The 13799-nt window shown below is 48.1% G+C and overlaps 1 protein-coding gene across 1 annotated transcript in view; it reads left to right on the top strand.

The window, feature by feature from the left end:
* Nucleotides 1-11489, top strand: part of sema3aa (sema domain, immunoglobulin domain (Ig), short basic domain, secreted, (semaphorin) 3Aa) — a 35808-nt gene extending 24319 nt beyond the window's left edge. Inside the window, exons 7-17 of the mRNA XM_086146302.1 lie at nt 199-341; nt 1963-2077; nt 2149-2218; nt 4141-4285; nt 5113-5332; nt 5428-5519; nt 5665-5706; nt 7255-7412; nt 8996-9063; nt 9170-9318; nt 10190-11489. Of these exons, the coding sequence (XP_086002428.1) occupies nt 199-341; nt 1963-2077; nt 2149-2218; nt 4141-4285; nt 5113-5332; nt 5428-5519; nt 5665-5706; nt 7255-7412; nt 8996-9063; nt 9170-9318; nt 10190-10915 (1928 nt within the window). The 3' untranslated portion in view covers nt 10916-11489. The remainder of the gene's footprint in view (nt 1-198; nt 342-1962; nt 2078-2148; nt 2219-4140; nt 4286-5112; nt 5333-5427; nt 5520-5664; nt 5707-7254; nt 7413-8995; nt 9064-9169; nt 9319-10189) is intronic.
* The last annotated feature ends 2310 nt before the right edge of the window (nt 11490-13799 follow it).

The following is a 13799-nucleotide window of genomic DNA, read 5'->3' as shown; positions in this document are numbered from 1 at the left end:
TTTAAATGTGTAAAAAGGTCAAATACCGCAGGACCTTGAATCAAGTGCCTGCTGGTTCTGCTGGGAATCTACTTTTGATTTGTATTTTCCATTTGAAAAGTGATATTTGTGAGTTCACTGAAAATCCCTGCTTCATCACGCTCCTGGTTTAAGGTCGTTTAACCGGTTTAACCTCCTCCCACGTTTGTCTCACCGTAGACCCCAGGTTCATAAGCATACACTTGATACCGGAAAGCGACAACCCGGAGGACGACAAGGTCTTCCTGTTTTTCAAGGAGAACGCCATGGACGGAGAACACGCGGGGAAGGCCACCATTGCGAGGATAGGACAACTGTGTAAGGTAACAACACACACCGGCAAATATCCCTGAAACAACGGAAGCCGTCCGGAACCCAATCGGCGGCTCCGCGTAAAGTGATTAACCAGCCGAGAACTTGAAAAAGTCCGAATCCTCCGACTCTGTTAGCGGCTGCAGTGCTGCTCCACCGGCACGTGGTCGAGACGGAAGAAACAACTTACCGTATTTTCCGGACTATAAGCGGCATCGGACAAAAAATGCAAAGAAAAAACATATATAAGTCGCGATGGACTAAGAGTCGCATTTTTGGGGGGGGATTTATTTCGTAAAATTAGAGACCAAGGACAAACATTTCATCTTCTACGTTGCTGTTTTTGAGACGTCGTCGCTCTGCGTCGCGTGAAGCGGTGGCGCCTAGAAGGTCCCGCCGTAAGGTCATTTATAATCATCGCCATGGCAACGACCCCGGCCTCTTCCCCCGGCTGCACGTTGTTCGAGCGCCCGTTTGTGAACTCGTTCCTCTAGCCGTAGCCGTCTAGCTTTTAGCTCGCCGTTAGCTCTTTTTGTTTTCTTCATTGCAGTTGGAGTATCCTCCGCTTTTTGTCGGTTACCGTTTTGAGGCTTGTAAATCTGCAGAAAAGGATTTTCTTTTTGGTGGCGTTTGTGTTCAGTCTTTCTCATTTATCGTTATAAGTTGATTTTCAGTAGCACAGGAGTAGCACATACCGGCACACAAGCCTAGAGCGCACTTTGGCTCGAGGCTTGACTTATAGACGTATACTTACACGCTATTTATAATATAAGTCGCAGGACAGGCCAAACCATGAAAAAAAAGTGCAACTTAGTCCGAAAAATACGGTATTTTTTGCTTTCATTCATCCATTCACACACTAATGGTCGCAGCGCCGCCATGCGAGGCGCTAACCATACCATCGGGGGCAACCGGAGCGCTGGCGTCCTTGCCTGAGGACATTTTGGCGTCCAGACAGGAGGACGCAGGACTTAAACCTTCCCAAAAGAGGGATCAGAATGTTGGCGCTTTACCTGCTGACGTGCAACCAGTCAACCTCCTTCTGGCTGTGAGGCTAAAGCGCTAACCCTTTTATTTTCAATCACTATAAACCTTTTGTTTAATTTTGTATGGATGATTACATACTCAATGATGTCGGTACATTTATATGATCATGAATGATTTTGAAGTTGCACTAAAATGCCAAAAAATGTAAATATTTAAATTGCAATTTTCATTTCGTTCAATTGATACCTAGTTGGCCGGCGCATAAAAATTAAATAAGACATGTGTCCCGCCCCTGCGCTAATCGCTGCTTGTATTCTGTCGTTTCATAAGAACCAGGACGTTGCATCTGTTAAGAATTTAAAAAAAAAAAAAAAAAGAGTAAAGATCTCTTCCAATGTCAGCGAGTCCTTCAGCTGCAGATTAATGCACCTGGTTTGCTTTAGAGGACAGAAGAAGCTGGACTTGCCTTGGAATGACAGCGATTCCACATTATCCACCCGCCAGCTGGTTGAGTCACCGTTTATCCGTCAGATCCCGGATCTACCTGGAATCACGACTCGGACGATGTTAGGAACAACAAAAATGCGCTCTCTGACAAAAAAAAAAAAAAAACTGATGGCACGATGCGTTTGTTTGTAAACGCAGAACGACATGGGCGGTCACAGGAGCCTGGTGAACAAATGGACCACCTTCCTGAAGGCGCGACTCATCTGTTCAGTCCCCGGCGCCAACGGCATCGAAACGCCTTTCGACGAGCTACGTAAGCGTCGCGGCGCTCCGGCCGTCCTCGCGTCCGTCGCCAAAACTCATTCCGACCCGTTGTGTTTTCAGAGGACGTGTTTCTCATGAGCTCCAAGGACCCAAAGAACCCGCTCATCTACGCCGTATTCACCACTTCCAGGTACGCATCTCGCCGCGTCTTCTCGCCATGATACGCGAACACGTGCGGGGGGGGGGGGGGGACTGTTGGTTCATCGCTAGGAAATAAAAAGGCGCTGATGTTTTTTCAAGCGGCCAAGTTATTTCCTGTGAATTTTCCAAAAAAAAAAAAAAAAAAAAACGGCACCCGCTTCACATTTCCTTTCAGGAATTCCATCCCCTCGCATTCTTCCCTCTATCCCTTTATCTGTCATTTCCGAAGCATTTCAAATGACACGGCACGACGCCGGTCACAAAGCGTGCCTCTGTCGAATTCCCAGACAGCCTTCCCCGTCCCGTAATCCCCTTACAGGTGTCTTACGGTCGCCTCGCGTCTCCTCGGAATGGAAATCGCGTTCGTCGGATTCCGCAACCCGTGCCGTCCTCCATTGAAAAACCAGATTACGGGACGACATGAAACGCGATATTCTCCTCAGATCGGGTTTTCGGAGGCCGGGTGAAAAGAGAGGTGGGCTTGGATGGTACGGATGCTGGCGCTTATGGGGGTCGTGAATTTGCATTTTTCTGTAAAAAAAAAAAAAAAAAAGTGGCGGTAGAAAGGGAGGGAGGGTGCAAACACCTTCCCATTAATCAGCGCTAACGATAAAACCCGGGATGAGCATCGCCGGACCCGTATGGCGTCCCTCGACGGAAGGGCCGGCGCGCTACGCTAAGCCTAGCCGCGCCCACATGTGCGCCTTCACACACACACACACACACTTTCAAATTCAATTATGGGGCATTGAGGAATTAGAGTGGTTTAATTGGTTTTCTGAGTGGTGGGTTTTCAGAGATGAACGGCGCGGAGATTCCGAGGGGCCGGCTTTTAATGTCGCTGCTTAATGAGGCACAAAGACGCCGCCGCTGACGGATCAATGTTTGATTGTGCCCCGATTTGTGCGCGCCGGCCTTTTCTTGTGGGGGGGGGGTTTCCGTGCAATCGCTCCTCCGCACACAAACAGCATGCGTCTGCACGAACACACACTCGCATTTCCGAAAGGACAGACGCCGGGAGTGTGTGTTTTTTTTTTCCTTGCCCCCGGAGTTAATTGAATTTCTGTGTAATTAACATTTTCAAATGCTAATCCATTCATCTTCCGCGCTTTGCCGGGTACCGTCGGCTCTTTGTGCGCCGACCACTTCCCTAATTAGTCTGATACAACTTCCCGGTGGCCGTCGGCGAGACAAAAGATGCCGCGAATCTCACTGATGCATTCGCTTCCTCGCAAATGCGAGAGAACTGCCGGCCGCGGGGAAATTCTCCAAAGTGACGGCAAGTTTACGGGTGAACTTGAGATGAGGACGATTTTTAACCCTCGCTGTACGAGCGCCTCAACGCTAAGAGTCGCGAAACGGACCCGGTGTCGATCGCGCCGAACTATTTATCCCATTGTTCACATGACTCACCGAATAAGTGGCAGATTCCTTTTGGATTGTGAGTTGTTTTCCTCTGGATGAATTTGAAGAAAACCCACATGAATGCCTCCCGCTCTGTACGGTCAATCGCCTCCGCCTGGTTTTGGACCCGGTCTGGTTTGCCAAAAGCTAAAATCCATCCATCTGGCCCATGTGCACGATTGCAAAAACACCGGAGGGGATTTCAAACACGTCCTGGACCTGATCTCCTGCTCCGCTGGTGCTTCGCCCAAATTCCTGTCTGTTCTCGAGAGGCCGGGAGCGATCGGAGAAGAGTCCCGATCTGTCATCCGTGTACTTAGTTAATGACAACCCCGCTTGCTTGCTCTTTGTGCGACGAAGCGTCATTTCTTCAGTATTTCACGAGCTCCTCATCCCCGTCCTGTGACCGATCGTTGACGAATCCCTTTTGTTTTTCTTTGTCGTGTCTTTCCATCACCGCCCTCTCCGTCATTCCTTCCTCCCCACCACGTCCCCTTCTCTCGACAGTAACATCTTTAAAGGTTCGGCGGTGTGCATGTACAACATGGCCGACATCCGGAGGGTTTTCCTGGGTCCCTACGCCCACAGAGACGGGCCCAACTACCAGTGGGTGCCCTTCCAGGGGAGGGTGCCGTACCCCCGGCCCGGAACCGTGAGTCCAAGCTAAAGTAGCCGCCGACGATCGCGGGAAAAACAATCGGATGCTAGCGAGCCCGCTACCCCGTTAGCTTCGGTCGCTTCCGACCAGTCCTGGGATTCTGGAATCCTAGAAACGATCGCAAACAACCTCACTGCTAATCGATGAGGAGGATGACGAATGTGCTTTGATAGCGGACGTCTGTTTCTCTTTTTCTTGGATGACTCACAAAAAAAAAAAAAAGCTATAATTATTACCTAGTTTGCCTGTAATTGACACCACAGGGTGCCGAATCAAAGATGGTTGCCTGACAAGCACAAACTGATCTGGCACCTTTGTAACTTAAAGCTCTGAAAGGCCTCAAATTGTGAGCCACACTGTCTACAAAAAGGGGAGAAAATAGTCACTTGACAGATATATGACCTTCAAGTTGGTCAACGGAGACTTCCGGAACCAGGAAGTCACACAAGAAGTTGTTTATTTTTGTGATATTAGGCACATGCGTCGGTCGAAAGCATCGGAGCGGCGTGGCTAAAACCAGCCTCTGCAGACATACGAGTCCGCCTCCTCCCTCGGTCTTTCGTGATTCGCTATTTGTTTAGCATCACGGCTAATTGAAAGTAGGCTTAGCAAGAAAACAACGCAGGCACGGCTGCAGCTGCTCTGGTTACGTGAGCTAACAGTGAAATTGCGGCATTTCCCTCAACCCTTACTGATAAACGCGATACCCTTAAAACCGCTTATCAATTTGTATTTTCAAGATAAATATACTACATTTACTGATAAAAACACTCACCGCCGCCGGCTTCAAATCTACCTTCCACCTCCTTCCCCGTGCTCAGTGCCCGAGTAAGACATTCGGAGGCTTTGACTCCACCAAGGACCTCCCGGACGAAGTCATCACCTTCGCCAGGGGGCACCCCGCCATGTACAACCCGGTGCAACCCATCGGGGGGCGTCCCATCATGGTGAGGACCGACGTGGACTACCAGTTCTCCCAGCTGGTGGTCGACAGAGTGGAGGCGGAAGACGGGCAGTACGACGTCATGTTCATCGGCACGGGTACGCAAGCGCGCAAAGTTCGGGTCAAATCGCCCGACAATATTCCAAAAGGCTGAATTCCGCTATTCCCGTCTGTATTGTGTCTGTTTTTCCAGACGTGGGCACGGTGCTGAAGGTGGTGACGATCCCCAGGGAAAGCTGGCACGACCTGGAAGAGGTGGTGCTGGAGGAGATGACCGTCTTCAGGGTAGGACGTGACGAACGGCTGCTCAACAAAAACAAGCCGGATTCCGGCGATGAACGATGGGGTTTTATAAGATTTACGGCATAAGATAAGACGCGATTACCTTCACCCGGTGTTGAATAGGTCGTCTTTGTTTTTTTTATTGCAGGAGCCAACTCCCATTACCGCCATGGAGCTGTCAACCAAACAGGTAATGTTTCACTGAGGGGTTCATCCAAGGCAGAGACAGAAGGGGATCATAGGTTAAACATTCTACAGAACATAAAACCCACAGAGACAAAATGGTTCTTGGCCCACAGACCATAAACACCGTCGCACACTGCCTTCAACCTTATCACCTGTGATTTATTCCTTTGCTTATGAAGTGCTAAATGATTTTCTTTTAATGGTATCACACCCAGGATGTTATATTACAAACATGACTTGAAACCTGCTGTACAAAGAGGAGCTGGTGTGATGCTTTACGGTTTAACCTTGTTTTTCTCGGGTGTGACGTTCCAAAAAGAGCCCATGATAGGCAAAAGCCGTGAAGTAGAAACCTTTACTTTTTTTTTTTACAATTATTATACAATTAAATACTCTATTATACATTGAAAAGAAAGACCAAATCATTTTGCAAATAAAAGTACTGTACTTTAGAAACGTTTTTTTCAACAAATAACTTCTGTGCTGTACTGTCAAATCATAATTTTAATCATCAATGTGAACAGAAGGCTTCAAATGGCGGAGATTAGCTCCGCCCACTGCGACCCCAGTAATTGGATTAAATGAGAGAAAATTAAAAATGATTATGAAAAAAATTGCGGACAGTTGCAACCCTTTTTGCATCCTCATTAAAACTTATCGCCGCTGTCGTCCTTATGTTTTTTTCTTCCTTCTTTACGGAACGAACGGAAGATTCATTCATTCCGTGATGCCGACCTACAGCCGCATAGCTTTTAGCTTCCCTTAGCATGTCCAGAAGTTTAACTTTATCTGCCACAGATAGCATCTTCCGCTGCCTTTTGGGCCCTTTTGTCAACATTATGGGTTTTAGAGAAAGTGGAAATTGCAAGAGAATTTGCACGTACGTGATGTAAATTTGTCAAGCTGTTTTACGTACGTGTACGTATTAAACTGCGACGTTATTGACGCACAGGTAGAGAAGAATCGGAGTGACTTTTGAGCCAATCAGAATGCGGAACACAATGCGCCATGCAAATCCGTGAAGTAGCGAAACCGTGAAAAGTAAACCGCGTTATAGCGAGGGATCATTTTTCTTCTTATCATCCTTCTTTTGGAAATCAAAACCGGCGACGTCTTAAATTCACCGGCTCCGGTTATGATAATTTGTTGGGGTTTTTTTTTCTGCATAAAACATTTCGAGGAAAAACAAGTTGGAATGAAGAAATGTGAACTATGCGGTTATATTATTTTCGGAGAAAACACTTATGAGCTGAGTACTCAAAGGCAGCACTTGTGGTCGCCAAGGACAACGGCTGTGTGTTTGTGTGTGTGTGTGTGTGTGTGTGTGTGGGGTGTTCATTGAAAGATTCCACGAACAGACGTGTTATCTCTCTTCATGACAGATGCTTGAAAAACATTGTCTTTCCTGCACCACAACTTCCATTGATCTCCACAAAGGAGAGCTGAATAACCTAATGACTCAATCTGGATTCGCCGGGATGTTTGTTGTTTTTCTCACGAGCCCAACGGATACGTTTCATCCCAACGCCTCGCCGTTCCTTTTTTTCCACAGCAACAGCTATACCTCGGCTCGGCCCTGGGCGTATCGCAGATGTCTCTGCACCGTTGCGAGGTGTACGGGAAAGCTTGCGCCGAGTGCTGCTTGGCCAGGGACCCTTATTGTGCCTGGGATGGCGCCGAGTGCTCCAGATACTTCCCCACCGCCAAGAGGTATTGGCGCGCACACATCGCGCACAGCTCTTATTCCATCTTTATTTATTCTCATTGTTCGCAGCCCCATTTTGTTTTCGTAGCATCCCGCTATGGTGGCGTCGTCACACCTGGGAGTTATTAGCACACCTGCATTGTGCTTATGCAACGGGCTGTAAACGTCTGCCTCGGGGCTTTTCGAGTATAAAAGCGCGTTTAACCGACTAAGACCTCCACTGACCCATTAGCTTGTACCGCGGAGCCAAAAAGTGATCGCAGAGAACGGGAACGTGCCAAAAAAAAAAAAAAAAAAGCCAAACATGGAAGCAATCTGGTGTGGGAATATTACACAGGTGCAGAACCCAGCCATGCAGCACAGAAGCACGCATTCCTAGAAAAGACGTCCTGGTTTACAGCCTCTGCCTGGAACAGTGGTTGGACGCCGTGATCCCATCAGCCTACAGCCTAGATTTAGGGACAACATATTAAAATACAGACATGCGACTACACACACACTCACACACACACAAAATTATAGCCAACAGACGCCGTCTGACCACTTCACCCCGCAACCAGGAGGTATAAGCATACACACCCTCAAATTACCCTCTGCTGGATGTAGCAGCATTAGGCCGACCACAACAGTGCTCACACACACACACACACACACACACACACACACACTCGCTGCGCTACACCCCGTCATCTGGTCCGTCCAGAACTTCTCACACCAGCAGAAGTAGGCCAGTGGGTACGCTCCAGGTTGGCAGGGTTGCAGAGGAGATGGCACACCCCATAGTTAAGGTCGGAGACGGTTCCTCTCCGCTCTCCTTTGCGCTGCAAATAGTTTCCCTCCTGCGCACTTTCTGTCCTCGATCTCACCGAGAACGCGAGCCAGATCGCCGGCACGGCGCGAGCTCCGGGGGAAAATTGTAACGTGGAGGGACAGGGGTGACGCAGAGACAGGAAGACGAGTGTCCAGACACCGGGGTGGTGGGGGGGGGGGGAGGAGGTGGAGGGTGGAAGGGCTGTGCATGCAAAAGTCTCACACACATCATTCCATCCCATCTGTTTCTTTTCCAACCTATAATGATTCCACTTTTCTCCACTCCCTACCACATTTCCCTCCGAAGCGGGGCTCACCTTTGGCTCACCCCACCATCTCCATCAGCTTTCTCACAGCAACCCTGAGACCATGACAGTGAGGAGCATGGAGACACCTCCATAGAGTGACAGGGCTGTAAAATCCTACCTTTTTGCAGTCAGGAGACTGGGCGTAGCTCTGCAGCGCGTATCGGCGGTGAAATAATATCCGGTGTTTTTTGTGGGGTTTTTTTTGGGCCCGCTAACACCCCTGCCAAGTTATTAAAGCACAAGCCATTGCATTGCAGGTTTATGTCTCTTACATTCGGCTAAGTTGGTTTACCGGTGGGGTTTGGACTGAATATAGTCTCATTTTCCATCCTCATTTTTCATGCAGCGTTGTGTAACATTGCCCTCTAGTGGCCATTGTTAGACAATACAGAACATATTCATGTTTTTACTATTTTCTTAATGTCGCTAGTGCCGTTTGATTTGACTAGAAATGTATCTTCTCCCTCCAGGAGAACCAGACGTCAGGACATAAGGAACGGGGACCCTCTCTCTCAGTGCTCCGACCTTCAACATCACGGTAGCCGACCGACGCAAAGTCAAATCGACTTCGCCCCTCGCTGCACGTTCTCACCGCCCCGTGTGTGTGTGTGTGTGTGTGTGTGTGTGTTTTTGTATTCGAGCAGATGAAACGGACAGCTACGGCGGCAGCGTGGAGGACCGGAGTGTGTTCGGTGTGGAAAACAGTAGCATGTTCCTGGAGTGCAGCCCAAAGTCTCAGAGGGCCATCATCTACTGGCAGCTGCAGAGGCCCAACGACGAGCGCAAACACGAGGTGCGTTTAAGTCCGTCGGAACAAAGCACGTGCTAAGATAAATCCCAGGGAACGTATCATATTTCATGGTAATATCAATATTATTGTTATTGTTATCACGAAAAAGTAGAACATTTTTAGTGTCCCTGTGCTAGATGGCCTTTATTTCATTATACCCGGTGCCAAAATATTTTTTCTGCAGCACTTATACTCAGCTCTGGATGTTTTCTCTTCCTGCGAAGCAATGTTAAAAAGCATCTCTCGCACACAGTTGTGTTGCGTTAAAGCTTTTACCCCAGATCCAGGGTTCCGTAATTGAAAATGTTGCCGTAACTGCCATATCATACGGATGCACATAATGACGAGTGAGGCGTCAGAAGCCACGGCCTTTCCGTGTGTTAGTAGTTAACAGCTGAATGACCACCAGTCACAAATATGAACTTTTCCATCTGTTTTGAATCAGCTCAATGACTGCAGACAAAACAGGGTGAGTGCCCCGAGGCCCACCTTTACCCCTCTCTGTTATCCTACCGTGACCTCTGGCCCTTTTATCCCTTTCTCCCCGGTGACCCGGAGAGACTTCAAATCTGGAGGTGTGAATGTTTATATGCCGTTACCAAATATTCCAGCTTTCTCTACTGTCTGGGCGATCGGGGTGTTGTTTTAGCGAGGCGATGAAACACAATCCGGGACGTCCGGGCTGAGTCATGCACGCGCGGGTTTCTTTTCAGAAACAAAAACACGGCGCTTCTCGATGCCTCTCGCTCGTGCAAAGCCGCCGTCGTCGCTTAGAACAACAACGCTCGGTGTGAGATTGACTGACCCGGAAAACGCGTTGTTTTTTACATTCCGCATATCGAACTCCCGAACTGTGTGGTTCTGTCTCTTCCAGATCAAGCTGGATGACAGGGTTCTCCGTACGGAGCAGGGCCTGCTCATACGCAGTCTATCTCAGACAGACACGGGGATCTACCACTGCCAGGCGGTGGAGCACGGCTTCATCCAGCCCCTGCTGCGTCTCAGCCTGCATGTTATCCCCACCCAGAGGCTGGGCGACATCCTCCCGGGCCTCCCGGGCCTCCCGAGCGTCGGAGGCGGGTTAAGCCACTCGACCAAGCACCGGGTTTGGTACAGAGACTTCCTGTCTCTCCTGGACCACCCGGACCTCAACAGCGTGGAGGAGTTCTGCGATCGGGTGTGGAAGAAGGAACGCAAGCAGAAGAGGGTCAAGACACCCAACGGTCAGGGCAAAGCGGACGGCGGCGGCGCGTCCAGCTCCCCGCTGCGACCGAAGGCTTCGGCTCCCACCGCGCAGAAGCAACAAGCCGTCCCGCCACAGAGCCGGCACTGGCTCCAGGGTGGGAGTCCGACGGCAGACGGACCGGCGCAAGGCCAGAAAAGCCAGCAGAACCCGGGTACGTCGAGTGTCCAGGCGACGAGGAGCAACCAGAAAGTGCAGGGGGGCCAGCGGGGGCAGGGGGACCACGGCAACCCCCAGGCTGCCGGCGGGTCTCGGGCCGGCGGCCAGCACGCGGCCAAGTGGAGACGGATTCAGGAAAATAAGAAGGGACGCAACAGGAGAACCCACGAGCTTCAAAGACCCCCACGTAGTGTTTGAGGAAGGAGGGGGAGAAAAAAAAAAAAACACACAAAAAGCAACAACTGAGAAAAAGAACCTTAGCACAGAGAAACACAGATCTTCACATACAAGCACAAAAACCCCGCATCCATAAATGTAAACACATTCTGTCGATTGTGTATCCAGTGTACGGTTCAGTGACCTCTCCGGAAGAAGTGACGCAACAAACACCTGTGATAAACTGCGATGGTGCGACACGTGAAATGCACACGCGTAATAACAATAAACCCCCCCCCCCCCGCCCCGATTCAGACACAATTGCACATAACCTGCGAAGAGGACGGCGAGGAGCGGAGGACTGAAATGCTGGAACACATTCTGTAAATGTGTGAGGATGTGGCTGGTTGCCTGGGATACCGCCTGGCAGACACTTCAACCTCTTGTACATAAGCTACTAAAATAAGACGAGGACAAAAACGTTCAGCGAGGTGCGCGGCGGTGAGCGGACTGACAAACACGCATCGTCTGCAACCGGCCCAACTCCCGACACCGGCGTGCAAACTGCTAGCGTAAGTGGAATGGATTCAAAAAAAAAGGAAAAGAAAAAAAGAAACTCTATTTTGAAGAGATGTTTGAGGAGCGTGGAAGGACGACGGCACTCTTGAAGGAGCGTGAAAAGGCACCGCAGAGGGTGAAGTGAAGGTGTGACTTCACAAACACCCGGAGCTCCAGAGGCTGGGAACGCATCATGCATGTTGTCGTCGAGCGATGTTTTAATAAGCTAGTTGTTTTATCAAATTCTATTTTTTTTTTTTTTTTTTTTACACCCTACCTAATTACATTTTTTTTTTCCTTTTATACCTTTTCTTTCCTTTTACAAACCGATGCTTCTGTTACAGGGGACTGGGAAAAAAAAAAAAAAAAAAAAAAGCAACACAGCGGTCTCATTGTGCATAATCCCCTCGGCTTCCTGAGGATTCTGTGTAAGTTATTTCGTTGTTGCTTTTTTTCCTGGGATTTATAGAGTCTGGGCACGAATCCCTCCCCAACCCCTTCCCGCCGTAGGCTATGCTGAGGTAGACTGCCACTTGTTTTGTGTACATATATACAACGTTAACTCTCTGTGTATATACAGTACAAATACAGTACAAGAATACCACTTGATCATTATTTATTGCTCATTGTTTTGTGAAAGGGTTGCATTTATTTTTGATATTATGGTATTTTTGGCTCATCATTAGAGAGAGAGAGAAAAAAAAAAAAAACAACGGCAACAGTAATTAAGAAATCTTTGGACCAACTGGCTGCAATTATGTGGAGGAATGTCCCCTTTTTTCGGGATGGATGGTGTATTTTAGGAGCACAAGTTTCAGGGGTTTGTGTCGTGAACCACACTTTGTGACAGATATCTCGCTGATGAAAAGCACAATTCTATCTTTTTACTTTTTGTAACAGATCATTTCAGTACCTTTCCTTTCCTCCGCGTCCATCCGACATGCCTTTTTCTTCATCCGGAAGCCATTAAGTGTAAGATAATCCCCCAAACTGGAACAAAAAAAAAAAGAATCAAAAAAAAGAAAAAAAAAAAAACATTAGCTGTGAATCTCTGTAATAAATAGTGGAGAAAAAAAAGGAGTTAAATCTAGTCTGAGGAAAAGACACCTTATACTGCATGTGAATGCTACCTACAGTAAGTGCATCTTTTTTATCGTCTTTAAGTGTTTTGTGTGAGAGGTAAAGTTCCCTTAAAGCGAGGCGTGAATTACTTTTGTCCTTTTGCCAAAACAGTAACAACGACAACAATAACAACCCCGTGATCCACCGCCCAGGGAGGTTCAAGATCCCAAATACTTGATCTTCCGTTCAACAGCGCCCCTTCTCTTCCCTCTGTTCCTTTAAAACACAAAAAGCAAAATGTGTCGATGCGATGAATTAGAGCAGATACGAGTTGTGAACCAAAACCGGAGAGTTTAGTTTGTCCCTGATCCCGGACTCTGCACAGGAGTTAGCAAACTGAGAGCTGAACGTTACTGCTGCTGTAACACAGTTCCCTCTGGCATGCATTCAGTTGTCTAAATAAACATCTCCGTTACCAAAACAAAGGTCATTTTCTCTTTCTCTATTTTATACACATCTATATTTGTTTACGCTTCCAATCGTGTTGATAGACGATCGTGAACTATAAATAGGAAGCCAGGTTCAACATTGGTAAGACCTCGACGGCTAACAGAGACATTGTTCTAGCTTGTTCGGCATTTTTTGCAATGCAAAACTAATAAACACGCCATTAAAAAATAACTGAGTGGAAAGTACCTCAGCAAAGTACTTTGCCAACCTTTTTGAAAACACTAGTACTGTCACTCATCCTGGTATTATTCAGTGTTCCTAGTCTTATTTAGCTAGCTTTTTTTTCTGATAAAAATGTTGTGTCAAGTCAATGTTATTCCAGAGTTGTTGTTTTTTTACTTTTATGGGATAAAATAATACACTACACCTGGCTTGACTGTTCCTTATTAAACTTATAAACAAAATAAAGGCAATAATTGACGAGGGCACACAAATCAGGCGTGTGACAGGTGTCTGAACGACTGCTAGCGACCAAGCTAGCTAGCTAGCTCGCTAGCTGGCTACCGACTGGACGTATCCGCATCGGTACGTTGCGGCCCGCTAGCTCAATCACGGCAGCTAGCTTCACAGCCGCATGTATCTACGCCGCGATCAAAGTTAAAACAGCGGACGTGTTTTGTAGATAAATTTAACCTAGTGGTAAAACACAGAGTTGACGACGGAGGAGACAACATGCGAGCTCTCTTCGCTTGAAACGTTTTATTGCTAGCACTCCGTTAGCAACAAGCGCTAATTGCGTGCCAATACGCGACAGGGGCGTGATTGGTTCCCTGACTGACCCGGAAGTAGCCGGAGT

This window comes from Fistularia commersonii, chromosome 5 (genome assembly GCF_037954325.1).
Source record: "Fistularia commersonii isolate RoL2024-O1a breed Wild chromosome 5, RoL_Fcom_v1.0, whole genome shotgun sequence".
NCBI lineage: Eukaryota > Metazoa > Chordata > Actinopteri > Syngnathiformes > Fistulariidae > Fistularia > Fistularia commersonii.
The sequence above is the reverse complement of the archived record's forward strand: the minus strand, read 5'-3'. Positions and strand labels throughout refer to the sequence as shown.